The sequence below is a fragment of the Chlamydotis macqueenii genome, chromosome 2 (genome assembly GCF_036417535.1).
Source record: "Chlamydotis macqueenii isolate bChlMac1 chromosome 2, bChlMac1.mat, whole genome shotgun sequence".
Classification (NCBI taxonomy): Eukaryota; Metazoa; Chordata; class Aves; order Otidiformes; family Otididae; genus Chlamydotis; species Chlamydotis macqueenii.
In genome coordinates, this window is record NC_141557.1 from 54,711,472 (window position 1) to 54,726,789 (window position 15,318).

Below are 15,318 nucleotides of genomic sequence, written 5' to 3' on the forward strand. Positions count from 1 at the left end.
GGTGGGGTCGACACACTGGAGGGAAGGGATGTCATCCAGAGGGACCTTGACAGGCTGGAGAGGTGGGCCAGTGAGAACCTCGTGAAGTTCAACACGGCCAAGTGCAAGGTCCTGCACTTGGGTTGTGGCAATCCCAGGCACAAAAACAGGCTGGGCGGAAAGTGGATCAAGAGAAGCCCTGAGGAGGACTTGGGAGTACTGGCTGATGAGAAGCTCAACATGAGCCGGCAATGTGTCCTTGCAGCCCAAAAAGCCAACTGCATCCTGGGCTGCATCAAAAGAAGTGTGGCCAGCAGCTCAAGGGAGGTGATTCTTCCCCTCTCCTCTGCTCTTGTGCGACCCCACTTGGAGTACTGTGGCCCCCAACATAAGAAGGACATGGACCAGTTGGAGTGCGTCCAGAGGGGGGCCGTGAAGATGATCAGCTGGAGCACCCCTCCTATGAGAACAGGCTGAGAGAGTTGGGGCTGTTCAGCCTGGAGAAGAGCAGGCTCTGGGGAGACCTTATAGCAGCATTACAGTACATAAAGGGGACCTACAAGAAAGCTAGAAAGGGACTTTTTACAAGGGCATGTAGTAATAGGACAAGGGGTAATGGCTTTAAACTGAGAGAGGGTAGATTTATGTTAGATATAAGGAAGAAACTCTTCACTCTGAGGGTGGTGAGGGACTGGAGCAGGTTGCCCAGAGAAGTTGTGGATGTCTTATCCCTGGAAGTGTTCAAGGCCAGATTGGATGGGGCTTTAAGTGACCTGGTCTAGTGGAAGGTGTCCCTGCCCATGGCAGAGGGGTCGGAACTAGATGATCTTTAAGGTCCCTTCCAACTGAAACCATTCTATAATTCAAAGATAAATGTGGGCCTGATTGTAGTATCAGCGCTGAAAAACTATGTGAATCAATGCGAGTCCTCCACCTGGAGAACATGGAGGAGTGGGACATAGTTTTGAAAACATCTTGGTATTTCTTGCAACTGATAGTATGTTTTTCTTTCTCTTTTTCCTTTTCAAGTCTATATTACAGACTTCAGTGAAATCAGACTGTGTTCTGTCCTTAGCAAGTCATTAGTGTCCAGCTTATAGTTCGATTGTTGAATATTGATGTTCTCAATAAATGCTAGAAATCCGTGGTTTCACAGAATTTTACTCACCCCCTACATGCAATTTAGAAAACAAACTGTTATTTGGAAGTATACTTGTTTTCAGTTTTCGTAGTGCCTTTTAATTGCACGTAGTACAGCCTTTGCTGCCTCAGTAACTGACAAAAGAAAATACTTTATTAAGTTACAAAGTAGATGCGACTTGATTGGTTTTCGGATAATTTTTGCTTTCAGAAATTAGAATGGCTGATACTCACCTAAGCGTAAAAAATGCAGTTCCCACACACACGGAGTGCTCATGTACTGTATGTAAATTGATGTATAATGCAACCCACATTAGCTGGGTTGATGATAGCTTCAGTTTCACCGCTGTCAGATTTTTGTAGCTCCTTGAATGAGCTGGCTGATCTGAATGAATGTTAGCATAATTTATGCAACTGATAAGTGATTTGAGTGCTTGAGTTATTGATAAAGCACTTTAACATATCATTTTCAGCTTGATGTTATGTGACATCAGAGTAGAAGGTAATGTGCCAGTCCCTGGGCTTGATAACTGAAGTCAGTCTGCTCTTTGGATTTCAGAGGCCAGAGGAAACACAGTGCTTCCTGACACAAGCCCACCAGACCAACACCAACACAGTCAGTCCCATCCTGCGTTCCCTGTTGCGCCTCAGGTCAGTATCTTTCCTTTCAACTAATCGAGACATGCAATTTGATGAAAAGAAAATAACTGTGACTGATCGTCTTTGATCTGTGTAATGTAGAAAACGTGATTCTGTTTGGCTGCATTTAGTGTTACAAAAAGGGAGCGTGAATGTATTGTGTATATGTTTTAAAAGTTATTTGTTTGGAAATACTAGCTTTTTGTGTGTTTTTCTAAAATAAAACCTAAGAGTTTTGCATATTTAGGGGGTTAAATTATTTGAATTTCAGATATAAGTTATTTCTTAAACACCTGTCATAATTTAATATTAAAAAGCTTGTGCAATTTTAATGTAACCTTGTTGGCTCTGACAGTTCTGCCTGTCACACACAGCTCCTGTATTAGTGAAGGCATTTCATTATCCTTTATGCCAGGTATTTGTTTTCTTTAGAGCAAAATGTAGGCATACTAGTATGACACCGTATTACACTTTAAAATATTTCCCATATCACTTCACAGTTTTACCCAAGTTCAGCCATAGTCTAGGAAGATACTCAAATGTGCTTTTGCTTTGTGAGACAGTCTTGGGTCTGCATAGCTTCTGGTAATTGTTACTGTAGTGTTTTTAGCTGCCACTGGGAAAATTTGGGAAATGTTGGCATTTAAGTACTTGTAGGCTGACTTGAGTTAGGCCTTCTTGTTTTCATAAATTATCTTTGGTGCATGTGTAAAGAATTTTCCAGTCTAGATTCAACTAGGATTGCTACCATGCTAGATGACTACAAGGCTAACATCTTCAGCCTGTGAAGTTGGTCAAAACTTTGATGCTTTGAGATATTGGAAGCAGTGTGTGTCTGTAATGGAACATAAAAGGGTCCCAAGTCAGAAGAGTTATAAATGTGTAATACTGAGCCATGCACAGTAAAATAAGCTTACTGTCTATTTTGTTACAGCCATTACTGACAGCCCAACAGTTAGCTTCAGCAGTAGCAGGGGTGATGCCAGGAGGCACTCCAGCCCTGAATCAGCCGATCCTTATTCCTTTCAACATGGCTGGGCAGCTGGGGGGCCAGCAAGGACTTGTTCTAACTCTACCTACAGCGAATCTCACCAACATCCAAGGGCTAGTAGCAGCAGCTGCAGCAGGAGGCATCATGACTTTGCCATTGCAAAATCTACAAGGTAAGTTGTGTTTATAATTTTTCTAATAGGTTCTTTTGCCTGTTTATTTCGCTTTATCTTTCTCTTTTACACAGAGTGTTCTCTTTTTCCAGTGAAATGTTACTCTTGATGCATATTGAAAGTTAATACTTGGATTGTTTCTGAATATTTGAGAGATACTTAAGGGATATTTGCATTTTTATAGAAACAGGTTGGAGGTTGGGTCTTAGATTCTATGGGTCAGTAATGTAAAGTGCCTGAATGATTCATCAGGCTTTTCTGTCATCAGTGATCAATGTTCCCCATTCATAGTTCAATTTAAAATTTCAAATGGCAGCATGAAGACAAGTATTACATTTCACCACTGCTGATTAGGGTAGCTGAATGAACAGGGGCAACTAAAACCACAGTACTGCATCAAAATAACTTAAAAAAAAAGCTTTTATTATAAAATCAGAGTTTTCTCAGCTGCCATCAGTGCCCCTGATATGCATTCTCATGCTTGCTGTGAGAGGTCTGCTTTATCAATAAGGTTCTGCAATCCTCATCCAAGCTGTTGAGGGAGTTCTGTGACTCCAGAGTCACAAGCGAAAAGTTCATCTCTGTATCCTCCCCATTGTCTGCGTTGTTCCATGTTTGCAACAGTTCTGCCCTAAGATACCTGCATTCTGCTTGTGGTCTAAAATAAAACTGAAAAGCATTTCTCTAAGATACTGTATCCCTGCTCTTCCTTAGTATTCTCTGCTGTTCAATCAATGTGTCTAACACTGTTAGAAACAGTACTCAATCTAAACACATAGGATATAAAATACAGATGTATTTTTTTACTACCAATTATGTTGATTGCTTCTCAGAAAGCAGTTGCTGCTGAACAGAACTGAACCAAGTATAGCAAGATAAGTATTAGCCAATATCTTACAATAGACTTCTACAGCTTTAATGGAAGAGGATGGTGAGGAAGTGACTGTCCAGTGTGGAAGTAATAAAGGTGTGAGCAGGAGCTATCAAAATAAAGGTTTAGCTCTTTCAATTTATTTATTTTTATTTCTTGCTGAACTAAATGCTAGGAAAAGTTTTCTTCAGATGGAATAGTAGTTTTTAAAACAAATGCTCTGCACTGCACCCTAAGTCCTTTTTAGTTATTAAACTCTGGTAGCTGCTGATTACCAGACGAATTGTTTGAAGCACCAAATCCTACAGGTTGTGAAACAGAGAAAAGGAAGAAGACAGCTCATGTGTTGAACAAACTCCCTTACAAACCACATGCATAGTGCTTTCACCTGTTGGAGCAGCTACTTGCCTTTACCTTGTGCATGTGTTAAAGTTTAATGTCAACAGACCTTTCTTATCGTAGTTGTAAATGGTTTTCACTTTAATGTTTAAAATAATGTCTCTCTTATACCATTAAGCTGTACCAAAGAACCTGTCATTCATAAATCATAGATGAAAAGGACACACTAATGCACAAATTTTACTTGTTTAAAATTTGAGAGCGCATGTAAAGTAGGGAACTGGAGATTAAAAAAATAATGCAGGAACAGGAGCGGGTAAAAGCAGATAGAACAAAGTGAAGGGGAAGTGGCTTTTTAGTGTAGGTGGATGATGAAATCTTAATGAAGAAACAGGCATTATAAAAATGTATCCTTCCACTCTGGAGTGCTCCAGGTTATAGTTGCTGAGTATGTGGTATTATAAATAAACATAAGCTTGTGTAGTTCTTACGTCGTTTATTCACCCCGTGTTGCAAAGCTGGAGCGTAAGGATTAAGCTGGGCAACCTTTACTCTTTAGTTTAGCCATGGGTGTCTAATTGCTAGCTAAAAGGTATAACTCTGCTGCCAAATAAATTTTGCAAACAATGATGAAAAGTTTTCTTTACTGGTAGATAGAAGTATGAGATAAAATACAGACTTGCTGGAGCATCAGGTGCAATTCCCTGTCTATGGATGCAATCACACCTTCCATAAAGTAGCTGAAAGGAACAGGACCCACAAATTCACTTAGCTGCATTGCTGTTTGTTATCTTCTCTACCCTTCCCTCCCGATCCTCTAAGCAAGCGTCACTGCCCTCATTATTTGGAAGTGAAACTAATGCACAAGGAAACAAAATAACTGTCAAGATAGCACTGAATGACAGTTGTAAGCTTCTGTTGCTTCCTCTATAGCCCACTACCTGATGCATGCGTGAGTGAAGGTAGGAGTCAGGTGAGAATGCTTTGTTTCTAGAGAACATCTTTATCTATGTGATATCATCAGTTCCATTGAACCCAATTGATTTCTAGTCCCGTTTTTTGTGGTTATTTGAAAGGTAATCATAGAATATGTGTTCTGTTTTGTAGCCATCATTTTTATAGGTATACTCATAGAAGCCTCTGCTTCAACACAGTTTTGGTAATGTCTGCCCTTTGGGCAAAATCAGACCGTATTCATAGATTTCCATCTCTCTTAAACCTCACCAGGACATGGTCAACCTAGATGAGTGGGGGATGTGTTTTCATGCTGTTCTCTAACCTGTCTCATTACTCCTGTTCTTGTCATGTCTGCTGTCCCTGAATTTCCAGTGCAGTCAAGCATAGATGTCTACAGCATCTGTGAGCTGTATCTTCTCCTGTCATCTTCTACTTCTTCTCTCATCACTAAACTTCTAAACCTCTTCATCACAAACTACCTCAGCTGAGTAACTCAAAAGACACCCTGAAGACTTTTTGAATAATGTATGAATTCAGAAAAGTTCTGATCTAACAGAGTACTTAAATTCGTACTAAATGTTGATCAAGGGGGTAATCCCACTAAATTTTTTTGTGATCCACATAAATGTTTAACTGATTTTCTTCTCAGAGGCTTTCAAGTCTATTTCAGGGTGAGAAGTTTGAGACCTTAGGGCAATTGGATGAAACAATGAAAACTCTTGCTTGTGGAAAAAGAGAAGAGCATTCAGTGATAGGAATCATAGAGGAGATATGTAAAGTATTTAAAATGAGAAAACAAGAGTTTCTTTAAAAATTCAAGACATGAGTAAAATGGAGTGATTAATGATGTGGAAATTACTCACCCAGTATAACTTATTCAGTGAAATTACCTATTCTTCAGTTGTCAGTTACCTATAAATAATTTTTTTTCCGAATGTATTTGTGTTAAATTGTTCAGTTGCTATATCGTCCTGATCCACCACTAAGTCGGTAGGAATTTTGTTGCTGCAAGTGAAGAGGTTTAGACTATAAGCTTCTTTCAGAACCACTTTTCTTGGTACATACTTGATTATTTTCTCTTCATTACACTATGTCATTTACCATACACACTGCTATACACTATCTGTTCCCTGAGCAAATAAGTCAAACTTGTGTGAACAGAAAGAAGGAAGATTAATGTGTAAATTCTTGCTGTGAAATTTACACAAAAATATTTTTTCCCTGACTCCTATTAAGCAAATTTCATATGTAAATGGAATATGTAAAGAATACAATTTACTGAGATGCCAGAGAGTTGGTGGCAGAATAGAGCCATCTGTTTTAGAGTAAACAGAAATCCTTGAACATAATACAGATTCACCTGTGGAACTTTGGCCTTCCACCAACTGTTCTTTGAAGAAAACAATAAAATCAGCAACCATAACTTTTTACTGTAATCTACTAAAAGCACTGAAGATAAGAGCTTAAAAACCATCCAAGAAAGCTATTGTCTCAAGAAATTTACAGACCCATTTTTCCCTCACTATTTCTTAGAATTACAGCTGGAACATGGCTGTTCCTTCCTAACCAGCAAAAATTTTGAAGGTGTCACAATAGCAATGGTGAGGTTGTAGAAAGGGAAAAAGTGAGGCAGGTGCCCTACAAGACAATGTGTTGTCTGTCTGTTGCTTTTAGTCGTTGCTTCTTGACCTGTCCTTATTGACTTAATGCAGAAAACACTCTGCCAGCTTTCCTCTTACCATCCAAACTGGTGTTCACCAATATTCAGCTTTCTGTCATCAGGAAACTTTTATCTGGATTGAACAGTTTCAGTTTCTGCATTTCCTTTACCAGGTCAAATTTCTCAAGGTTTTGGGGGAGGGTGTTCTTTTTTTTTTCAGTTTTAGTTATCCTTCTCAAGGGTCTCTCCAAGGGACTAGGAGCTGCTTAATCTCAGAGTATTCAGTAATGCCTGGGAGCTGATATTAACAAAAAGACATTCTCTCCTTAAGCCCATCTGATTTTATGTCTCAATATAGTATTTCTGTATATCTGAACAGAAAGATACCTTTTTTGAGGGCTGAGTTTGTTCTGTCTTGTTTTGTTAATATATATTTTTAGCCCTGTTGGTTTCATGTTGAAATCACTGAGAAATGGAAAGGTGTTCCAGTGCTGAGGAGTTGCTAAAGGCTGTTTTGTTTCCATGACAGCCAAAGCAGTTTTAACTAAAAAGTTAATGTGGTTTAGCTATCTTTTTAGTATAGTATACATGTTTGAAATCAGAATAAACTAGCGTGGTGTTGCCTAGCAGCTCACTACTGGCCACACACGCACCCTGGAGAACAATTTGGGAATCTCTCTGCAAAGGGTTGGCCCAAATATATTACATCATGTATCTAAAACACTGCTGTGCCATTCCTGTTTCCACTGATATGGAGCTTGAATGACAGTTGAACCTTGAAAGAAATCAACAAGTTGGAGATTCTAGCCTCATGGCACTGAAAGGTTGTGCATTTCGTTTCTGCTACATATTGTACTGTTCCTAAAGTGGATGTCAATAATTTATTTCCAAGTCAGAGTTTCTCAGTCTTGAGTTCTGAAAGAAATGAGAACAAACTATCTCCCCAAATCATTAGTGAAAGGCTTCAGTGCTGAAAGGAAGCCTTGCATGGCTGAAAACGTGAAATCATTAAATTACATTATTTAAACAGCAGCAGGTCATATTTTAGCTGCAATACAATGGAAGGGGAAATGTATTAAACATCGTGAGAGTAGGGAGACAGCCATTAAAATGCACTGATATGAGTAACAATAGACATAGGTGATGGTAAAAAAAAATAAAAAGGCTTTTTAAAATGGAGATCAGTCAAAATGAATGTTAGGTAAAGACAATGGTAACAAAAAGGATTAAAAGTATTGTTTACACTTATTAGATCTTGTTTTCATCTGAACATAGATTTGTATCAGTAATTGTGCAACAGATAAAGTAAACGTCCTCTATCTCCATTCCTCCATGTACACACACCTTAAAAATCAGAGATCAGAGAGAGATGAGAAACAAAAAAGAGACAGAAAAGTAAACTACAAACCTCAATTGCTTACTGATCTAGAGTCCAAATTCCATTTTTTTTAGAACATTTCCCCCTTTTAACTAAAGTGATGCAGTCCCTATTCATTTGTATTCCCCTTCAAGTAACATGAAATAGCTTTCAGAGTCTACAGAAAGGCAGTGTTTCACTTATGTATTTTAATGAGCACCAATGTCAGTAATAATCAAAATGATGTTTCACTTAGAGGAATAGTTTATTCCCAGGTGCTTCTGCAGTGTACTAACATAACCAGAACAAGAATGACAAGAACCTAGAAAACGAGCTGCACTCGCTAGCAATTTCTGTGAAGCGCTCAAACTGAATATACGTCCCCTATCACTGCAGAAATGCTGCACATAATGCAGTGGCTGTGAAGGGCTCACTAACACAAAGAAGGGGTTAGCCACCCTTTAAGACTAACCTCCCTGCCTTTGTATGGGGAAAGAAATAGGAGAAAGTTGTGCATCCTGAAGCACGCTGTGGCGTGCACAGAGCACTCCTGGATTAGCAGCTGCTACAGGAGGTTTCCTCAGGCTAACAGCTGAATCCTGTCCAAACTGTATTGTAGGGGAACTGAAGTAACAGAGATCCCTAAGGACGGGGTAGGTAGAAGGTTTTGTGTCTCCATCTGATCTCCTAGGGAATATACTGTTTGGGAGGCCTGTCATTTGCTTTTTGGAGAAAGGGCAAAGCCAGCTTTTCTGAAGGTAGTGCAGAAAGAACCTTACTGAGTGGTTTTTCTGTTTGTTTGTTTGTTTCCCCAGCGTACAAGGCTTTTCCTGAGCGAATGCTGTGACCCCATGTTAATTGCTCATCTTGTTCAGTGGCAAATTGTTGCCTTCACTCAGAGGGAATGTGAAAGGTTCAGGGCTTTATTAGTTACTAGTTGTTTATTGATCACTCCTGGTGTGTTAGCTATTTGTTGTTTGAAATTTCTGCCCCATAAGTTAAAGGCCTACCATCAGAGACATTAAAATGCAGTAGTCTTAATACTTGTGTGCTCTGTTGTTGGCTTCCACCCAAAATAGACCCCAGACTTGCCTGTTTTTTCGCTGTTGATGGTTATGGAACAACATCGTGAGGAGTAATGATGTGATGTAGATCAAATCAATTTTGAAATCAAAGTGTTCACACCTACTTAAACTTTGCGGGACAAGTTTTGGCAGAGTCTAAGTTTCCAGACTTGTATGCCAAGAAGCAGATGGGAAAGACAGAAGTAGTCCGCTCCTCTCCAAAGTTTCCACCAAAAACCTATTGGTTAACTACCCTCTAACAGACGTGACCATTAGGCTAGGAGTTGTGGTGTGACTGGTATGCAAGACCTGGGCATTTCTGGGAATGTACCCCTTTATTTAGCCCTGACTCAGACTGATACTGCTCCTGGCAGGAATATTCTCTGTGCAGGATTATAAATGAAATTTCTGTCAACCAGAACATGGATGCATTTTAATGCTGCTTTTAAAGTATATCTTTGCACCTGTTTCCAGGAGCCTTTAATCTTCTTCTTGAATTTAGACCGTGACAATTTAAATTAATGTAGAGAAAAACTCATTCCAATAATGTTAAGCACGTAACTTACTGTAATCTTACAAAAGCCAAGAAATTTCAAATGCAAGTGAAAATCCTAGCTAGTGTTTTTCACTCTCTTCCTCACCTCCGCATTGTAGCCTACATGCTACGTGCACTGGTAGATCACATGCAGGTGGTTCGGTACATCTATATGGTATATGCATATATGACTCGTACGCTGATCCAAGTCTCCTTACTGCAATAGAGTGAGCTATAGAAGGTTTACCAGGGTGGATTTGCAGCCTTCACTCTTAATTTCCTTGCCTTAGTGGATTTAAGTCAGACATTTATAGTCTTTGTGGTTTAATTTCCTTTGTTTTTCTGTGGTGTTTTTATTAATAAAATCCCTATGATTCATGTTTTAAAAACTCCCTGGATACAAACTTGTGTTCCTGGTAGACCAATGGGATTCTAATCAAGCACATATATATTTAGGGACTCATAAAAACAACAAAGTCTTTATTGACCAACTGGGTTTACGAGCATTTTTAATAGTGTGAATTTTGAATGCATGAAACATACAAGTTAACCACCTGGGAGCCAATTTTTAAAATTAAATTTCTTTAACGTTTATGTGGCTCTGTACCACAGAAGCAAGAAGCACACAAGAAGCTCCTCTTTTTTTGGAGACTTTCTCTTTTACTTTTTAAAATTTTTTTTTAATTGTCATGTCAAGTTCTGAAGTTGTCTTATGACTTTCTTATTAAAAATCTTAAAGTTTATGCATCTAGAAACATTTTAAGCCTTTTTTTCCCTTTTTTTTTGAGAAAAAAAATCTGTCTGCCACTGAGGTGGCTCTAGAAATAGGAACAGGACCTGTCTGTTGACATTAGCAATGATGAAAGTGAAACTCCTTGGGTTTTCTCATCCTTAGACCACTATGCAATTTTATGTCCTTTGGGTAGAATTCTGTACTCATGGAGGTCTTCAAACCTTGGTCTCATTTTGCTGCCAGTCTTTGAAGCTGCTTTCATTCCTTGAATGTTTTGTCTTTACAAGCCTGTTGCTCTGACAGTTGTACCACAGAGCACAGACGTGAGACCTATGTCCTGCTCTGTGCTCTGCCCCAAATGTCCCTTGTGATGGCAGACAATTCACACGTGTTTTCTGCAACTCTCTTGCCACCTGTAAATGAATGTGTGAATAGTTAGCTCTATGCTTTCCTACAAAGTGGCTTAATTCACTGCTGTTAGATGCCTTGAGTTCCTCAGACATAGCTAAATGTCCTAAATTCTTAAGTTGTATCTTGGTTCATAGACCTAAAAGAAGCTAGGCTCTTTTTCAGTAGCTGCAATAATAAGGTGAATTTCCCTTATTTGGGACCTTTTCCAACCCATAGAAGAATTGGAAGTTTCCACCAAGGTTGGTAAGATCCAACCCAACGTGGATTCTTAGACTATTGCCTGATTTTTTGCTTATTTTTTTTTAACATGAATATTGGTTTTAAACTTAATCAACTGTAGATTTGGTGTATTTTACAGACTGTTCTTTCACTTAGTTGTGTTTTGTTGCAATAAATTATGCAATGTTACAAGAAATCTTCAGCATAGAGAAAAGTTTCTCATCTCACTTGATTAATTCTTTTCAAGTTGATGCTGATACTTTGGATTTACATAATCTGATCTTTGGATATTTTTCCCTTTCTGCTTCTCAAATTCAATTTCAGTCTCTTGTCCCTTTCCTCATCCAGTGCTGTTTGTTTCTGTCCATCCTTTCTATTTCAGCTTGGTTTTTTAAAGCTTTTCACAGCCCAAATATTCCTGAATGTATTTTTTACTGTGCAGCTGATTTCCCGTTACATCAGCAGTAATAAATTAAGAAGAGGTAAACATCTGGAGATGATAAACCTGTTGTAATTTTCCCACTATGTTGGGCTTCTGTATTTTAGAAGATGCCGTTGCACCAGGACATGAATCCTGTCTAAAAAGCACGGAAATGATAGGAGTACATTTTCAGGAAATTCACTTATTGGCAACCTGAAAGTTGTTTCTTTTCTTTTGTTTCTTTTTAAAAGGATAAAACCTCTCAAGAACAAATTTTGTACATGTTCTCTGAAAACTGTAAGTCTAGCAATCTGAACAAAGTAATCGCTTTCATATTCTCTCTTTGAGATTTTAGCTTTTCCTTTCCCAAATCAGTGCTTGTGAACTGTAAAGGAAGACTGTGTTCCCCTCCTGGCACTGTAGCATCTTTAAAAAATATTCAGTCCTAGCTTCCCCCCCCATCTTCATTTTACTGGTAACAAAATCAGTTCTTTAAATCTTGGTTTTACTCTGTTTTAGCAGGAGTGGTAGTTCAAAGTTATGTCTTATGAAATTACATTTATCTAATATGAGCACCTTGGCCAGTTGCAACCAAAATTAAAAACATATACTATTTGTTCCATTTGTCAGAAGAATATAATTGGTAGTAAGTGTAAGACTTAGAAATGTATCTTTATGCATTTATGTTCCCAGGAGTGCCATTATTTTAAAATTTATTAGTGGTATTTATATATATTCAACGTTTGACATCAGATAATTTGAGTTTGCTGTGTTTGTGAGATAACTCACAAGGGAGAAAGTTGTATTAAATAAATAATAGAGATAAATTTTATACTTCCATATATTTCAAAGCTAATGCAGCTAACTTGCAGTGGAATCCTAACATGAAGACACAGTGCTATAATATGATTGATTTGTTTTGACAGCAGCCAAATAATTGAGAGTGAAAGGTGTCAGCACAGATGAAATATTGTATAAGCCACATTCAGAAGGCAACCCCAGCAGCAATAGCAACTGGAGTTTTATCTTCTTTGATATCGCACTGTTACTCACTTCCAGTTTATTATAAAACCATGAAAGGTACGCAGCTTTCCATATGATGGAGTCTTTTATGGAGGGGATAGAAACAGAAGTTTGTCAGGTACTTGAACAATAGATACCGACAGTGGGATTTACGATGGATACAATATACAAGGATAAATTATCTTAATCTTTCCCCCTGGTTTTCTCTCTTCTTTTAATCCCTTTTTACAGGCTACTGCTTATCTGGCATCTTACCTCTAGCTTGGAGGGTAAGTGACTCACTCCAGAGCAACCATCAGTGTCAGTCTATGGATTGCCTGGCAGGGGATTGATGCAAAAGCAGTACTGCTATTACCCTCCCAAGCAGTGAGACTTGGTTTTAGTTCATCTCTTCTGCACAGCAAACTCTACTCATTCTGGCTAACTGAGACAGGGTAAGGCTTGTGTATTTGTATCATGACATTCTACTACACTGCAAGGAAACTACAGCATCTTTTGAGCTTAGGAGAGTATAACCTAGTACAGAAGGTAGCCAAACAGACCAGCTGAAATAATGCCTGAAAGCAAAATTATTTGAAAATCACTATTGGTCTTCCTTAAAAGCACACTGAACAAGAGATGAGGGTGTGCCTGTAAAAACACAAAGCTTCCTTTGTCCTGAGGCCCCGTTGACTTCAGTGGGAGCAAACTCCAAGGTACAGTTGGAATTGAAATGTATATGTCCTGCCATTCATTTCAGAAATGCTCCATTAAGAAGACACAAGTCGATGTGAATGACAAGGGTTCTCAATAATTAGTACTTGCTCATGCAAAAGAAAACAGACTATGACAACCATCATGTTAACAAGATCAGTAACCCTTGTGGCTTTGTAATGTAACATCTAATCTATATCTATATCTATACCTATACAAATATAATTATCTTACTTGCCGAAAAGTAAATAACAGAATGGGATGAGATTTCCAATACAGAGCAATTTATACACAGTCACATTCCACTTGCATTCTCTTTGTTTCCTGATCTGATTGTTTCATAAATGGCATGGCGGAGGTTAGAAACCGGGACTGAGAAACCTAAACTTACTGGTGTTAATAAGGAAAAAGTTTTGATTGAACTGGTGTAGGAAGGCAGGAGGTAAGCCATTGTTTGTAAAATAAATCTTACCATATAGCAGACTGCACCTACTGAAGTATTTTGGTTTAGAGAAGTAGAGCAGACTTGAAATGTATCCCCCTGTTTTTACAGTTTGTCTCATACTAGCTTGACATGCGTAGACCAGATTTCTTTTGGAGGAAACTAAACTAGAAGCTCCACTCCAGGTGCACGCCAACTGCATTCCAAAGCCAAGTGTAGGTACAAAGGCCCAAAACAATGGCTGGCCTTTTGAACAGCTTCAAGACCCATATATTCAATGGAAGAAACTGGAGGTAAATATAAGCCAAAGTAAAAGCCCTAAACTCCAAGTAGAGGTAAAGAAAGGAACTCAGAACCACCTGCATGTAGTGATCCTCTCATACTGCAGCAAATTACTTGCTGATGTTGACATAGCCTTAAACCTGTGTTAGTGCTTCAGGAAGAAGTAACTGGTGACTGGTGTACGTGCAATGAAAACAAATCCTACATTACCGATTATTCAGAGCACTGTTATTTAGGTAGACGGTTCTGTTAGAGCACCGAGTGCCCAGGTTGCAGGGTTGTATGGCTTACGTAATAAATAATTCTGCCATCGGCACCTGCAGAGTTAAATTTAACTTGGCAGCTCTGATTTTAGCCACCAGCAGCTGTAATGTTCTGTTTAGTAACTGTAAATGAAATGCTGAAAAAGGAATGCCTAAATGTTGTGTGTATATAAATCTATTGATAGGCATTGAAATAGACACGTAGACATCTAAATCTGAAGTTCTGATCTGTATTTGCTAGCGTATGATTCACAGTGCAAACATAGGCTTCCCAAGCATCATTTTTTCTGTACAGATGTTAGTTAGATCAAGAAGTACTCAGAATTACATGAGAACATGGGTGGTTGAAAAGACTCTCAGGAGAGTGCATGGTTTTCATGAGAAGACTTTGCTTTACATTTCTTTCTCATACGCCTACAGATACTTTATTTTTCACATCCCAGCTTGTCCCTATGAGCATGTGGATATACTTCTACTATGCCTTTTGAGCTTCAGCTAGCTCCCTCATCCAGGAGCCTCTAGCCAGTATGCTGTGAAATAGAAACTCCTCCTGAGAAGAATTGCACAAAGTAATGTAAAGAGATAGAGGATTTAGTTAATGGAAAGATGTTCAAGTGTCTGGCATGCTTTCTGGCCACTGTAATTGAGGTTCCTCTTTGGTTGCTCACCTCTTGATCATTAGAGGCATTTGTCACACCATTGCTGGTGGAACAAAAAGCCACTGGAAGAAATATGAGGGGAAACAGGCAAGTGAAGTAAAACCCAAAAAGAACAGCCTTCTGGCCCTTAGATGGCCAGGCAAATGGAAAAGAGAAAAAAAGCAAGCTAGCCATCCAATTGAACCAACTCACAGGCATCTCCCACATTGAATATTTTTGTGATCTTTTTACTGATTGGTCAGATAACTCAACCAACTACTTGTTTATTTTGTTAAAGTAGTTAACTTTAAAAGTCTTGTGCAAGGACCAGACAGGTTGTCTTACTTTGTCTACTAGTAATCCATAGTAGACAAAGATTTCAGTGACTGTTAATAGATGTGTTTTTTAAGACTTCATTGTTGTGAATAGGTTCCTTCTTAGATGATGGATTTTCTTTAAATCTGGAAGCAAAGTAAACATTTTTCCCTA

At 38.6% G+C, this 15,318-nt stretch overlaps 1 protein-coding gene across 2 annotated transcripts in view; it reads left to right on the top strand.

The window, feature by feature from the left end:
- The window catches only part of POU6F2 (POU class 6 homeobox 2), a 320,098-nt gene that overhangs the window by 135,703 nt on the left and 169,077 nt on the right, over positions 1–15,318 (top strand). For both annotated transcript variants that reach the window (XM_086741701.1, XM_086741703.1), the window contains 2 exons: positions 1,679–1,770; positions 2,693–2,921. In XM_086741701.1, coding sequence (XP_086597827.1) covers positions 1,679–1,770; positions 2,693–2,921 — 321 coding nt within the window. The remainder of the gene's footprint in view (positions 1–1,678; positions 1,771–2,692; positions 2,922–15,318) is intronic.